General features: G+C 40.1%; 1 protein-coding gene across 1 annotated transcript; it reads left to right on the plus strand.

Annotated features, from left to right (window-relative positions):
* The first annotated feature begins 1,032 nt into the window (after positions 1–1,032).
* Positions 1,033–8,758, plus strand: LOC122662655. Its single transcript, XM_043858358.1, has 2 exons — positions 1,033–1,494; positions 8,387–8,758. Exons 1-2 carry the CDS (start codon positions 1,089–1,091, stop codon positions 8,458–8,460), a joined length of 480 nt encoding a protein of 159 aa, XP_043714293.1. The 5' UTR covers positions 1,033–1,088; the 3' UTR covers positions 8,461–8,758.
* Positions 8,759–15,787: the final 7,029 nt, after the last annotated feature.

The following is a 15,787-nucleotide window of genomic DNA, read 5'->3' on the forward strand; positions in this document are numbered from 1 at the left end:
TAATGGCGCTTTTTTAACAATTACGGTTTGGTTGATAGAATCTTGGAAAAGTAAAAGAGGGCATTATCATTATTGAAAACTTGGATATTTATAGATACTTAGAGGGGAGGGGAGGGGATTATAACCCACCCCCCCCCCCCCCCTCCAATTCCCAAAAGAAAAAAACACTTGGGTATTTATAAATACTTAGAGGGGAGGGGATGATATTTCCCCTCAACACCCCCACCCCCACCCACCCACCCACCCACCCACCCAACAAAAAAAAAAAGAGGTAAGAGATTACGGGTAGTCCTAGTCAGGTGGCCAGTGAAAGCACGTGCAAGAGGTGAAGATAAGTTTTATATGGAATTTTTAATTTTTCAGGGGCCCACCAGACGAGACATATTTCATTTTTCCTAATAACAATGCTTTATCAAAAACATCAAAAACAATATTCCAATCTAATGGTTATTATCAAAAGAGAAAACCTCCAATGTTAAACTTCAAAAAAACAATATTCCAATCTAATGGTTATTATCAAAAGAGAAAACCTCCAATGTTAAACTTCAACTCCATATTTTAACAGATACCATAGGGAGCACCCTCCCAATCAACAATAATGATTCCAATCCAACTATTATTATCAAAGGGAGCACCTTCAGTGTTGAACTCCAACTCAATCTCCACTCCGAATCAAAGTCTCAACGACCAACGTTTTAAAAACCGTATGGACCGATTCAGATCGGAATCGGCCACGATTGATCACACGTATTACCGATTCTAAGGTTTTTGAAACCGGAATAATGATGGGGGATCTGGGACTGATTCTTGTATTTTTTGGACCGATTCTTGTCAATCGGCAGATTCCGATTTCCGAGTTTAAAATGGTTGTTAGCACAAAGCGGTCGAATCGTTACACGTGTCCATCTTTTTAACAGATTTTTTTTTTTGGTAGAAACCATTTTTTAACAGATTCCGTATTTCATTTAAATTCTATTATAGGTCATGTCAGCTCTCCTTCCAATCTAGAAGTACCAGAAGTTCAGATTTCAGAACCTTTCTCTCTCTCTCTCTGAATTATTGTTCCTTCGATTCCTCCGCTTTCTTTCATGGCTCGAGCCCTCTCCCAAACCCTAATTCGAGTCTCCTCTTCTCCGTCGTTTCTCTCAACTAAAAATCCATCTCTTGCACCATCGTCACGCTTTCTAAACCACAGGAATAGATCGAATGGCTCCGAGAAAGCGCAGCTAATCGAGGTCGATCTCGATTCCGACAACGAAGTTGAGGTTCTAGGCATGCGGAGACTCGAAGATGCAATCCATGGAATCATCGTTAGAAGATCGGCACCGGATTGGCTCCCATTCATACCTGGATCGTCTTACTGGGTTCCACCTCGGAGACGGCCTTCTGGACTTCTTGAGTTGGTTGGGAAGTTAGCGAATCCTTTGACGGAAGAGGAATCGCTCGCTCTTACGACCGTTCGCGGTTGGCCTTCGTCGCAATATTTCGTTGAAGGTATGATTAGGTTTTGTTAAATCGCTGATTCGAGGATTTCCAAGGTCAATGTTGATCCGAGTCTTTGCTGGTTGATTTTCTGGTTTATTAGATTGTTATTTGCTGAAATATATGATTTTTATGAATCCGATTATGGTTTTAACACCGTATGGGGTGACGGAGATGTAGTGGGTTGTTTATTGTGTAATTAGTTTGTAGTTTCCCCGAATGTTGTTAGGTTCAGTGCTGATTTTAGGTTTGTTTTTTTTCTTTGTCAATTGGTTTGCGTGAGATTTTTTAATTTCTAGGTTGAAGCTGTTTAAAATTATTTTGTTGGGTTGATTTTTTTAAAATTTATCTTAACTTTTAGATTGAAGGCCTCCGGCTCTTTTTACTGGAATTTTTGTTTTTGGGTTTGCGACTTAGATATAGGTAATAAACTAAATTGCTTTACAGAAATTTGTTACCTTTGATCCCCTTTTTTTTTGGGTTATTATTATTGTTGACTCTGGTAATTTATTCAAATTCTTTCCCCTACTGTTACTAATGGGTTCTTAGAGTAGTTTGAATCTTTCATATTTTGTTCTTTTATCTTTCTGATGCGTTATATTTGGTTCTTTTGTTTATCTATTTATTTTCGGTTACCACATGTATTATTCTTTACAGCACTGTTTTGTGGGAAATTTTGTTTACTTCAATTTAATACAAGACATTCTACATTTATTCGTATTTGGAACTACTATTATAATCCTAAGTGTTCAGACCATGATGGCTAGACCCCTATTGAATAAGATGATAGGAAGGACTTTCCTGGAGTGAACTTGCAAACAGGGTGCTTGTCAGCGGATTTATCATGATTTGGATGTTTCCAAATTAGCTCTAATCTTCTTGAGTATCGACACCGTTTGGTTGTTGGATTAGGAGCTCAAAGAATTTGTTGGACCATATCTTGAATGCTAGAGGAGTCTAACATTGACTATGCTCCAGATCTTAAGCTCCAAGGAGTCCAAATTAAGCTAGCCCCTTAAAGTCTCCTGCCTCTGATTGCTGCTTAATTGTGGAGTTACTAGCTTTTCATGGATTGGGGTGGGCTGGGGCTGGGCTAGGCTAAATCCTAGTTTCCTGGTTGCTTTATTAGGCTGCAAGCGGAGTCCAGGAAGACTTTATTTTATCTTGATATTTATGTATTCTTGTTCTCAATGAAATATAACTGAAAAATTGCATGTCATCAGTCTCTGAGCTTATAGTTACTGTTGAATGACGGTATGTATTGGAACTAGTCCCCTCACTGGATATTGAGGGATGTGTTAGGAATGCATCAAACTTCATGATTGTTGCAAGGAACAAGCTATCAAACTCTTGGAGACTCTTTTGTAATTTGTTTCCACAATGCTCATCTAGGTTGCTAGAAGTTTTCTCTTCATATCTTTCAACGTTTGTTTTTTGTGCTTTAAGATTCTACATCAAATTTGTTGAATGTTTTGGATTGTTTAGTATCTAGCTGAGCAGTTTTTTTCCTAAACAACAACCTTTAACCCTTAACGAATAAATGATGGATAAACAAGTATTAGAACTATTGATGGCATTGGAACTTGCCTAGTTGTTCAATTTGGTAGCTGTTATGAACACAAGCTGATAAGTTCATAATTTGATATGTTTCTGTCAATTATGGGCTATAATTAAGAAATAAAGTAATAAAGAATCGTGTCATACAGATGAAAGCTTGCTAATTCCAGTTCTTGAAATTACTGTGTGGGGTAGTAATGCAGGAGCATGATAACCACCATTGGATGTGGTTTGATCTTTTATTTTGGGCTTTGGATTTGTACATTTTAACTTCGATGTATTTTGTAATAATGTAGGCTACATACAGAGGATTATTTTTTTAAAAGTTTTTTTCAGTCTTTTGTTCAAGTGTTGTGGTAGTGACAGTACTACAGTAGTGGGAAGATATTCTATTAGTTTGTGTCTTCTAGGGCCCATTTTTGGGAGTTTTTATAGCATACGGTTATAGAATTCTTGATTTTCAGGAATCTTCTCTACCAAAAGTCGACGGCTAGTTATTTTAAGTCAGCTTTTTTATTATTTCATTCCTTTATAGTTTGTTCTTGTTTTTAAGAAGTTTGAATCAATCAAGGATTCTCCCAACAGATGCTGCTGTTGGAAACACATAGTTTGTCTTGTTCTTTTATTTATTTCCCCACGATTTTAGTAATGGATTTGAATTAGTTTGTTTGAGTTGAAGAGATTGTAGTATCTCCTCTCTCCTCCCTTGTCCCAAACGATTTGGGCTTTCCTTCTATCTCTATTTCTTTCTCTCTCCTCTCAAACCTGCGATTTGAAAATCCACCACAGCAAATCCATCGATTTGATTTGCAGAAAGCAGTGGGGCTTTGCCCATACGAACAGAAATGCTCTTCAAATTTGCTTCTAGGTGTGCTGTGAAATTACTTGCAAAACTGATTTTAAAGACTTACGTACAGAAATATTTTTGGGCCTAGTTTAGAGGAAGTTTTCCTAAATGAATGGAATATGCCTTTTGGGAGATAATCAAACAGGAGTGAGGTTGGTCCCATCAGCATTGCTGCTGGCTCTAGCGAGAGGCTGATTCTATGTTTTCACCTTGTTTATGGTAGCCTGATTTAAAAAGGAAAAAAGAAAAATAAAAAATCATTTTCAGTTTAAGAGGCTCAACTATATCTTGGTATAAACTAGTTGCTGCGCTAACACTGTTAATAGGTATATGGGGGTGTTTAGCTGTAGCTGAATCCTCTTTCACTGCTGTTGGGATTGCATGTTGATGTTCCTTAAATGTTTGTGCATTCCGTTTATAACAAACCACATCTGGGTGAGGAATCAAGGATGTCACACATTTATGAATCACACAGAAAAAGAGGGCAGGTCTAGATTTTCTCCTTGCAGGACTGAGCCAACCTGATCCTCTTTGTTGCCTCTTAGAATATAAGGGACTTAAATGTAATTCTATATTGGTTGAAGAAGGCAAGTTGGACTGTCAAACGAAATTTGTTTAGCCAGTATCTTATCTTTTGCTCTGGATGCTTGGCATGCCTTATATGCTGGTTTCTTTGACAATGCCTAATGCAACCTGGGTCTCAAAACCCTGGCTCTAGGTTTCTTTGGGCCCACCCAAAGCAATAAGTATCTAATTATAATGACTGTAAATAAATGGAAGTCTGGATCCCTTTCAGATCAGGAATTATATTTGAAGAGAAGAGGACAGTTCTGGAAATGAATATGGATATGGGTTTAAATAGAAGCTAAGTTTAAGAATCAGGGCCTTTTGTGTAATATAAAAGGCTAGAGGCTTTAGTGTAAATAGAAGATATTATCTTCTTCTTCCTTCCGTAAAACCAGAAAATCAGTGGGATAGGGAGTGCTTGTGAATGGGAGATCTCCCTCATATGATCTCTGATTGAACTGTATTTCAGGGTATGGTTCTCAACCTTTGGCCCTATTGAATCCCTCCCAACAAATGGCTTCAAAAGAAACCAGATTGAGAAAAATCTCAGAAATCATGTAGGGATGAAATTTCAGATTCACAATGTTTTGAAATTGGTTATCTTAACAGGGGGACTGGTTTGGACTGAAGCTCTAGGGCTTAGGCCACCCTATGGTAAGGACTTAACTCTCAAAATCTTGGGAAGAAAGGGAAAGGGAGGGGAGAGATTGGAATCAATATAAGGGTACTGTTGCTGCTAGAACAAATTACCTTTTTTTTTTTTGGGTCGAAAAAGGAATCATCCATTAAAGCTAGAAAAACGATCAAGTACATCCCAAATAAATTTGAGGGGGGCATGCCCACCCACTAACAAGGAGAGGAAAGATGAGAAGAAATAGAAAAAGAAGCTAAGAGATGGGTAGAGGAGTTTGCAGACCTCATACTATGCATAACAATTGAAGATTGGAATTTCGAGAGTGAACTCCATTGTCATGAACAAAAGGTAAAATTTCCCAAGGAGGATCAGATACGTGTTTGATGTATTCCACCAGTTCTGCACAGTCTGATTCCACCGCTATGTTTTGGGTACCCTACTCCAAAGCCAGCTGAAGACCAATTCTCATGGCTGTACATTCGGCAAATGGACAGTTCTGGGATTATCTTGTAAAGCAGTACCAGCCAAAAAATGTCCTCGATCATCCCGAATAAGAGCACCATAACCAACAGATATACCATCTAGAAAAGTCCCATCAGAGTTCACCTTTGCATAACCTATAATAGGAGGAGCCCAAAAAGAAGTTCCCAAAGAGGGATTGTTGGTGGAAGAGGGGTTGTCAATGGAGATAGCTGCCAAGTCTTGCATCATCCTATTTGCCAAACATAAAGTTACATATGGATTAGATGAACACCTTAAAATTTTTTTCTATTTCTTGTGCGCCGGATCTACCATTAGAGAATAGCATTAAATTGAGCCAGCTTTCTACAGTCTCCTCTTATTCAAACCAGGAATCTTAAACCAGGATTTAACCCGCTCAGGAAAAGAGAGGTAAGTCTCAGAGGGGCGAAGGTAGAATGAGGATCCAAATTGGGCTAACTTAGCGTGATTACATGATAGAAGGGCATGAGTAACAGATTCATTGCAACATGGGAAAGAAGGGTTTGAGAATAGTAGATTTCTCTAATATGGATTTAACAGCTAAAGCATCATGGCAGGCTCTCCAAACAAAGTACTTGATTTTTGGGGAATATCTAAATTTCAAATAACTTTCCAAGTAGAAGATGGGAGAGGAGGGTTTGATATGGATGATCAAGGAGGGGAAGATGAATTGGAAACATGATAAGCTGTTTTGATTAAAAAAACTCCCTTACCATATATCCAAACCCAAGAATCGTAAAAAATAGTGGAACTCTAGGGAATTTTTGCCACCTCATTAGCGTAGTCAGATGGAAAGATTAAAGATAGGAGGTTGACTTTCCATTCCCTAGTGACTGGGTCTATAAGATCAGCAACAAACTCTAAATTACAGTGAACAGACTTAGGATGGGAAACTCAAGAATCTTGGGTGAAGGGAACCCAAGGATCAGATCATATATTAACCGATGAGCCACTGCCAATAATCCTTCTAATACCCTTTAGGAGGATGTCTCTTCCAAGTTCCGACAATGACACTTCTCCAACCATAAGAGGCTTTTCTTGGATTAAGAGGCTTTTCTTGGAATACGAGCCTGTAAAAATGAAGCATTATGAAAATAGTATGCTTTCATACACTTGGCCCAAATAGAAGAAGGATTAGTAGCAAATTCCAAGCATGCTTTGACAGAAGGGCTTGGTTGATATGACGGAGATCCCTAAAACCTAATCCTCCTTCGCTTTTACTCTTCTTGGTCAAGAAATCCCAACTTACCCAACAAATTCTTTTTTCATCCATGATTTGACCCCACCAAAATTGCCTTTGAATGGGGTTAATTTCTTTAGTGATACACTTTGGGAGGAGGAAACAAGACATCGAATGATTTGGAATAGCTGAAACAACAGATTTGATAAGAACCTCTCTCCCTGTGTAGGAGAGAAGTCTTTCCTTCTAACCTTGCACTCTATCCCTAACTATCAACAATGAAAGAGAATGCTTTAGTCTTTGATCAACCAATGTCAGAAGGAACCCAAGATAAATGCCAGGGGAGGAAACATGTTTCATATTGATGATTTCTATTATATCAACTTTGACTTGATCAGAAGTATTCTTGCTGATTTTTTTTTTTCAGATTTTTGATGATTGACGCTAGGCACACCTCCATGGAGAGATGACTTCACAAAAGTCTTGAGCATCTCTAGGAGTAGTCCACACAAAGAAGTAACTATCATCAGCAAAGAACATGTGGGAAACCTTGGGCCTCTTCTACCAACTCTAAAAGTAGGGAGGCTCCTTTGATCAATCCTATTATTGATGATTCAAGATAGCTTCTGAGCTATGGGACCTCCTTGACAATGCCCATGATTGGGGTTAATGGTAGTGGAAGGGGAACCATTAATGAGAATTATATATTTGACCGTAGAAATGCATTGATCAATCTAGTTTATCCAATTATCCCCAAAACCCAAACTGCAGTAGAAAACTCCATTAGACTCTATCAAAACCCTTGATATTAGCTTTAATGGCCATATAATTAGGTATTACTCAGATTTTTCATGATATGAAGAATTTCATGAACGACTAGAATATTTTCTGAAATTTGCCTCCCAGGGAATGAATGCTCCTTGAAATGGTGAAATGGTCTTATGCATCACTTCCTTGAGCCGATTAGCCTAGATATTAGAGATGATCTTTTACAAAGTAGTACATGAACTAATCGGTCTATATTGGGACAGAGACTTTGTGAATAAAAGATATAAAAGGATTGTTCAGCTCTTTGAGAAAGTACCCATTGCTAAAGAACCTAAGGACACTTTCTGTGACTTCTTCACATACTAAGTCCCAATATTTTTAGAAGAAAATTGTGGAGGATTCCATCAGGACCAGGACCCTCCATTTGGAAAACTGCTTGTTTCACTTCATTCCTAGTGAAGGGTTTATTAAGGAGGTACTTGGAATGATCAGTGAGACGAATAGAGTACCGTTTGAACAGTTGGAATAGGAGAGTACCAGCGACAGAAATCTAATGATATAAGGAGAGAGCAAGGAGAAGTAGGAAATTAACCTGGGAAGGGAGAAGACAGCGAGGGAAGAAACCAAACTAGAGAGATTGGGAGAGAAGAGGGAAGGTCACCTGACCCGTGGTCACACCAAGGCAGCAGTAAAACTCCAAAATGTTTATTCAATTCTGTCTTTTATGTTGAGCAAATTTCAAAAAAAAAAAAAAATGCTGTAAATATTACCTTTGCCAATTTTTAGTAATAACCTTATTACATTTTGACTATTTTATAAGCAAGTTTATTATTGTCCCTTTTGACTGCAGGTGAATCTCCATATCCGGTGGAGTGCAATACAAATGCGAAGAAAACTTCCCAATCCGAGGACGAGGAAGGATGAGCTGCATCCCTGACAACGTAGGTATGTAGGGTGAGTGGTATTTGTTGCCTAGGTCCATACTGTTTCTTGATGATAACTGTCACTCCTACCTGTGTCATTAGTCAACTAAGCCATAGGTAGTAATGAGTCCATAATGCAATTTAGCTTTCTTGATGTTTCTGGTATCTACGGAGCAGGTAGCTACCTCGTTCCAAGAAACAATGTTAGGAAGGAGGATGTGTCATCTTTGGACATGTACATTTGTGTTATATTTCCAGATGTTATATCATAGAACTTCCGATTCACATAGTCTATTTATAAGGGAAATTGTTCTCTGTCCAGGAGCACTGGCCTGTGCCAGTGCTTCCATGTCTCTCTGTCTCTCTCTCTCCCCTCTCCCATATGAAATAACATCTTTCTCCCCTGTTGGGGGAAGAGAGATAGATCCAGGGAGCGGTGGTGTAGGCCACGCTCTGAACACTCCCCCTATTTATAATTAGGGAGCAGGGGGGCTCAGCAGGCCCTGACCCGGAAGTAGAATAGCACACCCTCTGATAATTGCCACATGGCAGTTCAGGTGAGGCTGAAATTTGTGTACAGGTGGACCTCCTGGTCCTCTGTTGACCTGTTAAGTTTCAGCTCAATCCGAGTTTACGAGTGGCCAAAAAAAGGTATTGAGTAATCAAGGACTGCAGTTGGGTGCATGGGCATACATGAGAGCGTATGCCTACATACTAGAGAGGATAGATTGAGTCTAGATCTGAGATTTGGCATTTGGCCAATCCAATCCACATAATTTTCTAAACATCCAAAGGTTAGAATTTCCAGGTCGCCCTTCCACGTGGCAACAAACATACGGTTTGCTTATCTAATTCCAGGTGAAGGCTTGCTGGAATATTTTCTCTTATAATTGTTGCTATGACATCATATTTTAAAGTTAAAAAAAAGAAATCTATTCATATAAAACATTTGGGGACAATCACTGGTATACAGGACAATGTTCTGAACTGGAGGCCTGTTTTTGAACATCGGGGTCAGGTCAGGGGTTAAATGTGATTTAGAGGTTTGTTCAAGCCTCATTTGCGAGAGAACGTTTTTTCTTTTTTCCCGTAAAATATGTGCAGTGGCCATGCAGCCTGGCAGCAATCTTCTGTACTAGATTTACATAAGAGACATACCTCTGTATACTTGGTGACTTCAGTTGTCTTGCTCAGATGGTCTATTGACCAAATCATCGATTAACTGGTTTAAGGGTCTCTTTCACATATCATGGGAAACTGGGTAGTGAGTCAATTGGTTTAACCAGCGTCTTGGCTAGGTTTCAAAATTCTAGTACCTAGCAACAATTTTTATTTTTTGTTATTTGTGGCTACATTTTTTTGCTTTGTAGCCACCTCTCTCTGTTCTCTTGTATCATTGTTTTGCTGGTGGAGCTGGTCCTTGACACTTTGTCCTGCTTCTGTAATTTTTTTTTTTTTTTTTGGTTTTTTTGGGGAAGAAACTGTCAAGGTCTGTTATTTGATTTGAATGATCCATCTTGATGGTTTATCTCTTGGGTTTGCAGGCTCTGCACTCTGTACATAGAGAAAAGGGGGGAAAAAAGAAGATAAAAAATGTATGGATCATAGATGAACGGCGAGCATATTATGGGGGAAGATGTACAAGATTAAACATGGGTGGTTCCTAGAAAGATGATCATGTAAATTATGTTTTTGAAAACCCCAACTACATTCCAGATGTTAACACATGATCTGTGATGCTCATCAAGGAAGTAATTTTTTTTTAAATGTTAAAATCCTTCTGAATAAATTACTTCTCAGAAACTGTATAAAACATTATCCATTTGCATATGATCGCACAAAGTTTGAAATCACCACCCGAATTTAACATATTCAAAATGTGAAGGATTTAAGGAAACTCTGTTCACAATCACAGCATTGTAGTTGCTGTGACACTTGCTGATTCCATATTGTTTCATTTTCCTGGTCACAAATGTGGCATGGCAACTATTGCTCCTCTTGGCAATTTCTGAATCTTTATTTTTGTGGGAAGTGATACATGAATGCATTTCCAAATGAAGAATTTAAATTAGGTCTTATGGATAGATTCCAGATTGACGTCAGGGAAAGTTTGCTTGTTGTCTATGTCTCCATGACAAATTGTCTAGGTCTTCTAACAATCTAAGGACACCTTAAAATGTCTAAGTGAAAATGCTACGGATCCTTCCATATGCCAATTTGTCCTGCCTACCGAAACAACATATCATTCTGTTTCTCACAAGCCTAGGGCATTTCGGGTGGAAGGTCAGTGTGTAGCTCTTTTAGCTTTTTACGAAGAGTAGTGTTGTTTTCTATCCTCTTTGACACTCTGATTTTGTCTTTTTAATGCTCTTCTATATCAAGAAAGTAGGTTCTCATGGTGTGAACATTCCTTAGCTGTGTGAATACCATTGCTGGGTAAAGTTGCAATTTGTTTTTGGGAGAAAGAATGGTAACCGATGCTATGCTTCGGAGTGTACTTGTGTTAGGCATTGGAGAATCCTAGGTCGGAACAACACCAGTTTTCCCTTGTCCCTGACATCCTTTTGCAGGTTGCGGCATCCGAAGGACCTACCAGAGATTTCAAAACGCAACACATCTCTTTTGAAATCACCTCTTGGTTAGATATCCTTGTAAGGCCTTCTATTGATTCCCCTAGGATTGGACTCATGTACCTGGTTCGAACATCCCTCCGTCTTGAACACAGATATTCCCTAACTGCTACCCTTCCTCTCTTCTTCTTCTTTCTTTCCTCCCCCCTTGGGTTGCATTGTATTTTTTTGTTGAGCGTAGTTTAATATGTAATCTTTTAAAAAACAAAAGGAGGAACGCTAATTAGTGATGTGCCTTAGAGTGTACCTGTGCCTAGGGAATGACCAATGCATCGTTGTGCCTAAGCACAGGTACACTCCGAGCATAGCTTAGAATACCTAAGTAGTTATAGTTGAGTATGACGGTGTGGAGAGTTCCTGTTGGTGATAAATATTCTTCGTGAAAGAGTCTATCACGTAGTAGGGTGTCTCTTTATGAGACGTAGAGTCTTGGTAGGGAAGAGGTTCCCCAATAGATAGATATACGTGTTCTTCACGTGTTGGATAACAATCCTTGATGTGTGAGTCCGGATAGGATCACATCTCTTTGGGATAACGTCCTTTTAATGATAAAATGACGTAGACATTGGCGGTGACGTCATGGTTAGACCTCGTTGGCTTGCGTGGAAGACTTGGTCTCTGGATGACTTCTTGGGTCTATTCCTCTTGGATTTATCGAATGGGTTCGGTCGTGGCCCGGCTTGGGCCAGCCTCTTCTTTGGGTCAGGACACGTGACATCTCAGGACTGGCCCATGTATTTTTGGTTTATCACTTGCCCCCTACTCTCTTAGAATGGAATGCTCAAGAGAGTAGTACCTTGTCGTCTTCAAGTTTGTGAGAGGCTTGTTGCAATTAAAGCTTTTTGGAGGGAGCTTTGTGATGAGCATCTCGTGACCGTTGGATGAACTTCACTTCTTAGGATAGATGGTTTTTTCTCCTCTTAGTAAGTAGGAGAGGTGAGGGGTAGAAACCCTCTCCACTACTCTTTTTATTCTCCTTTTGTCTTCTTTTTTGCCTTATTTTTCTTTATTTTCTTCACTCTCTCTTCGTTCTTAACTTTTTCATTTTCTCTCTTCATTGGAGTTCTACCTTTTTTCACCTTTCTTCATTAAGTCCACTTTTCATGCCCCCCAAGTGCTTGTCATTTTCCCTCTTTGAGAGATTTTGTTTTTTCTTCTTTTTTGGTCTCTCCCATCTTGTTCTTCTTTTTGGTCTCGCCTATATTTTTCTTCTTTTTGGTCTTTCCCATCTCTTTTTTGTTTATTGCTCTCTCCCATCTCTTTTTCTTTTTTTGGTCTCTCCCATCTCTCTTTTTTTTTGGTCTTTCCCATTTCTTTTTTCTTTTTGGTCTCTCCCATCTCTTTTTCTTTTTTTGGTCTCTCCCATCTCTCTTTTTTTTTTTGTCTTTCCCATTTCTTTTTTCTTTTTTGGTCTCTCCCATCTCTTTTTTCTTTTTTGGTCCTACCCGCTCTTGGTCTCGTCTGCGGCCTCGGTCTTGCCCGCTCTCGGTCACGCCTGCGTGGTCTTAGCCTGGCCTCGGTCTCGCCCGCCTTGGTCTCGCCCGCCGGTCTCGCCCGCGGTCTTGCCTTCAGGCTTGCGGTCTCGCCTACTCTCGATCTCACCCATCGCGGTCTCTCCTCCGCGGTCTCGCCCACTGGTCTCGTCCACGGTCTCCATCAGGTTTGTCTACCATCTTCCCTTTTTTTTTTTTGGGTACTAACTTGGTTGCTTGGGCATGTTGCAGTTCTCTCTTGAGGTGTTTGACTTGGTGTTGGGGAGCTTCATCCGAGTAAGTCTTCTCTTCCTGTGGCCATGTCAAGTGACTCTGATCTTGATACTATACACGAGGGATACGCCACTGATGGACCTATTTCAGGCTCATCCTCGTCTGAGTCTGATGTGGACATCCTCCCACCATTTGTTGGGCAAAAGTCCTCATACTTTAACTCCATCATCTATCAAGATGAAAACATTGTTTTGATGATAACAAATAAAACCATATTGGACTAACTCTTGTTTAAAATGTATAGATAAGAGCATGACACCAAGTGAGGGGGAGCACTCAATTCAAGCGATTGATGCTAAAGTATATTTGTCCTATCTTTCAAGACATCAAGAATCATGAAAAATGAAGAACAAGTTTTGAAGATAAAGACCAAGACAAGTTAGAAGAACTTACTTTGAAGACACTCAAGAAGTTCAAGACTTGAAGAAGACAAGTTGTACTTAAATTGTAAATATTTTAAAGTCACAAATAATGTAATGCACACACACAAGCATGCATTCATTTAGATAGACTTTAGGAGGTTAAAAATAACCCCAAGTCATGTGACCAAACTCATTTGGAAACTCCCAAGTTAGTCCATCAAAGGACTTAGCTTATTTTAGCAGAAATTAGCTGATACCGGATCAGTTATGATCTTAGGGAAATGCCTGCAATAGCCTTCCAAAGTGTGCTGGATTGTGATCCAGCATACCGGATCAAAGTTTTGCTGTGTTCCACCTTGAACCGGCAAACCGGATCATGATATAACCATTGTGATTTTGACCGTTGAAACAAAGACCTTTTTAGGAAATTTGGTGAACTAGCATACCGGATTAGGAACCGGTATATCGGATTATGACTGTCTAATTCAATCCAATCTTAAGACAGTTTCTTAATTAATTAGAGCTATCTAGCCTATAAATAGGCACCTGTTTAAGCTCTAATAACTACTAATCACCATCCTTAAGAGATTTCAATACAAGCTTCACATTGCAATAGCTTTAAGTGAGAATTCAAGCATTCATTCAAGCATATTTTCTCACATGCTCCTTCACTTCACTTAGCATTAAACTTCAAGTTGAAAGGTAGCATACACACTACTAAGGTTGAGGTAACTCTTTCTTTAGTACCTTTATTTTAATGGTAGTTTGAGTCCTCTTGCTCGGAATCAAGGGTAGTTTAAGTCCTCTTGCTCGAAATCAAGATTAGTTGGTTGTGTGAGTCCTATTGCTCTTAATCAAGATTTGTATGACTTCTCTTGCTCATTCTCAAGATTGATTTTAGTGGAATTCTCTCTATGGTGAGAGGAGTGGATGTAGGCAAGTTTTAACCGAACCACTATAAATCTTGGTGTTATCTTTGCAATTTACTTGTTTTATATTGATAACATTTTTATTTTCGCAAAAGTTTATACCTTCCACTACATTCACCTATTCACCCCCTCTAGGTGAATTCACACCATTGCCTTCCCCTAGATCTCTACTTAGTGATGATGGCGAGGGTGCCACTGGTTCCGTCTGCACTAACGAGAGCCCAGGTTATGGTTGTTTTGATGGAGATGATTCTGAGGTGTCTCCCCCAATGATGGATATGACTAGTAGGATGGGACAGTACCAGAGTGTCTTGACCACCTCTGACCTAGCGACCTTATGTCAGTTATATCACATTCCTTCTGAGATCATCCTCCGTGCCCCTAAGGAAGGTGATCGTGCTTTCTCCCACCGGGCAGATGAGATATGCCTTTATGAGGTTTTGTTTTCCCTCGGCCTTCGCTTCCCTATCCTTAAATTTGCCAAGTTGGTGTTAGACCATTAGCATCTCACCCCTAGGCAGGTGTTACCCAACTCCTGGAGGGTCATCCTAGGCTTCTTTATGTTCTTTTCTCGGCTGGGTCATTTCGCTACTGTTCCTTTATTCTCGCATTTTTATATGTTGAGGAGGGGAGATGAGTGGTACCATTTTTGCCGTCGTTCCCTCAAGGGTCCCTTCGCTAACTTTGACTTCTTCAAGAGGATCCCTAACTAAGTTAAGCGTTGGAGGGATCGATTTTTCTTTGTCACGATCCCTCAATGCCCACTTCGGCCCATTGGGGGGCGATTGACCTGAGGAATGTGAACCGTTCTCTTGACATGAATGACTTTGAGAACGCGTCTTTCACTTGGTGCCTGAAGGGTAACAAGTTTGACTTTCGGCAGTTGGAGTCGGAAGCCTTTCTGTTCCTTTGGAAGTTGAGTTCCGGTGCGTTCTTGGTTTGGTTTTTTATTTATGCTTTGATTCTCTTTTTGTTTGTCTTGATGCTAACTCAATTTCTTTCTATGCTACTGTTGCTAGTGAATCTTCGACCCAACCCCGATCATTTCCGTGCCAATGCCGTGAAGAAGAAGGCGGCTTTGAAGGCGGCCCCCAAGGCCTCGCGTCCTCGTAGGGATGTCTCCTCTATTCCTGTCGTGACAGGGGATGCTTATGCTGCCAATTTTCCGACGTCCCCCCAGTGGGTCCAAGGGTAGGGTTTTGGTGGTTTAAACCAAGGGATCAACAACAATGGCTGCAAGGCAATTAATCAAAGCCTTTAATAGGGTTTGGTCTTTGCCATTAGAGCTCCATTGAGGGGCTGAGCTTCACCTTGAGTCCCAAATGGAACCCTAGGTTAGCTCAAGCTAAAGGAATCTACTTCCAATCAAGATTGTAGGTGGAGAAGAGGGAGGTACCAAGAGATAGAGCTTACCTTGGTGAGTGGAGCTCGAATCCCAGCCCTAGCTAGCCTTGAAGATCCACCTCCTCTTCCTCCTTCTCTTCCTTTCCTTCCTTCGCTTCTTCTACTTCTTCCCTTTTTCTTCTTTTCTTCAAGCCTTGGCCGAGCAACAGGAGGGAGGGTAGGGCAGCCAACCTCTTTGGCATGCCTTCCATCTTCTTCCCTTCCCCTCTCATTCCTCTTCCTACTTCTCCTTCTTCT

This window comes from Telopea speciosissima, chromosome 5 (genome assembly GCF_018873765.1).
Source record: "Telopea speciosissima isolate NSW1024214 ecotype Mountain lineage chromosome 5, Tspe_v1, whole genome shotgun sequence".
NCBI classification, from domain to species: domain Eukaryota; kingdom Viridiplantae; phylum Streptophyta; class Magnoliopsida; order Proteales; family Proteaceae; genus Telopea; species Telopea speciosissima.

Coding starts and splice junctions, on each gene's coding strand:
- LOC122662655 (XM_043858358.1), top strand. CDS start 1,089: ATGGCTCGAGCCCTCTCCCAAACCCTAATTCGAGTCTCCTCTTCTCCG. Junction 1,495..8,386: donor GTCGCAATATTTCGTTGAAG/GTATGATTAGGT, acceptor TTTTGACTGCAG/GTGAATCTCCATATCCGGTG.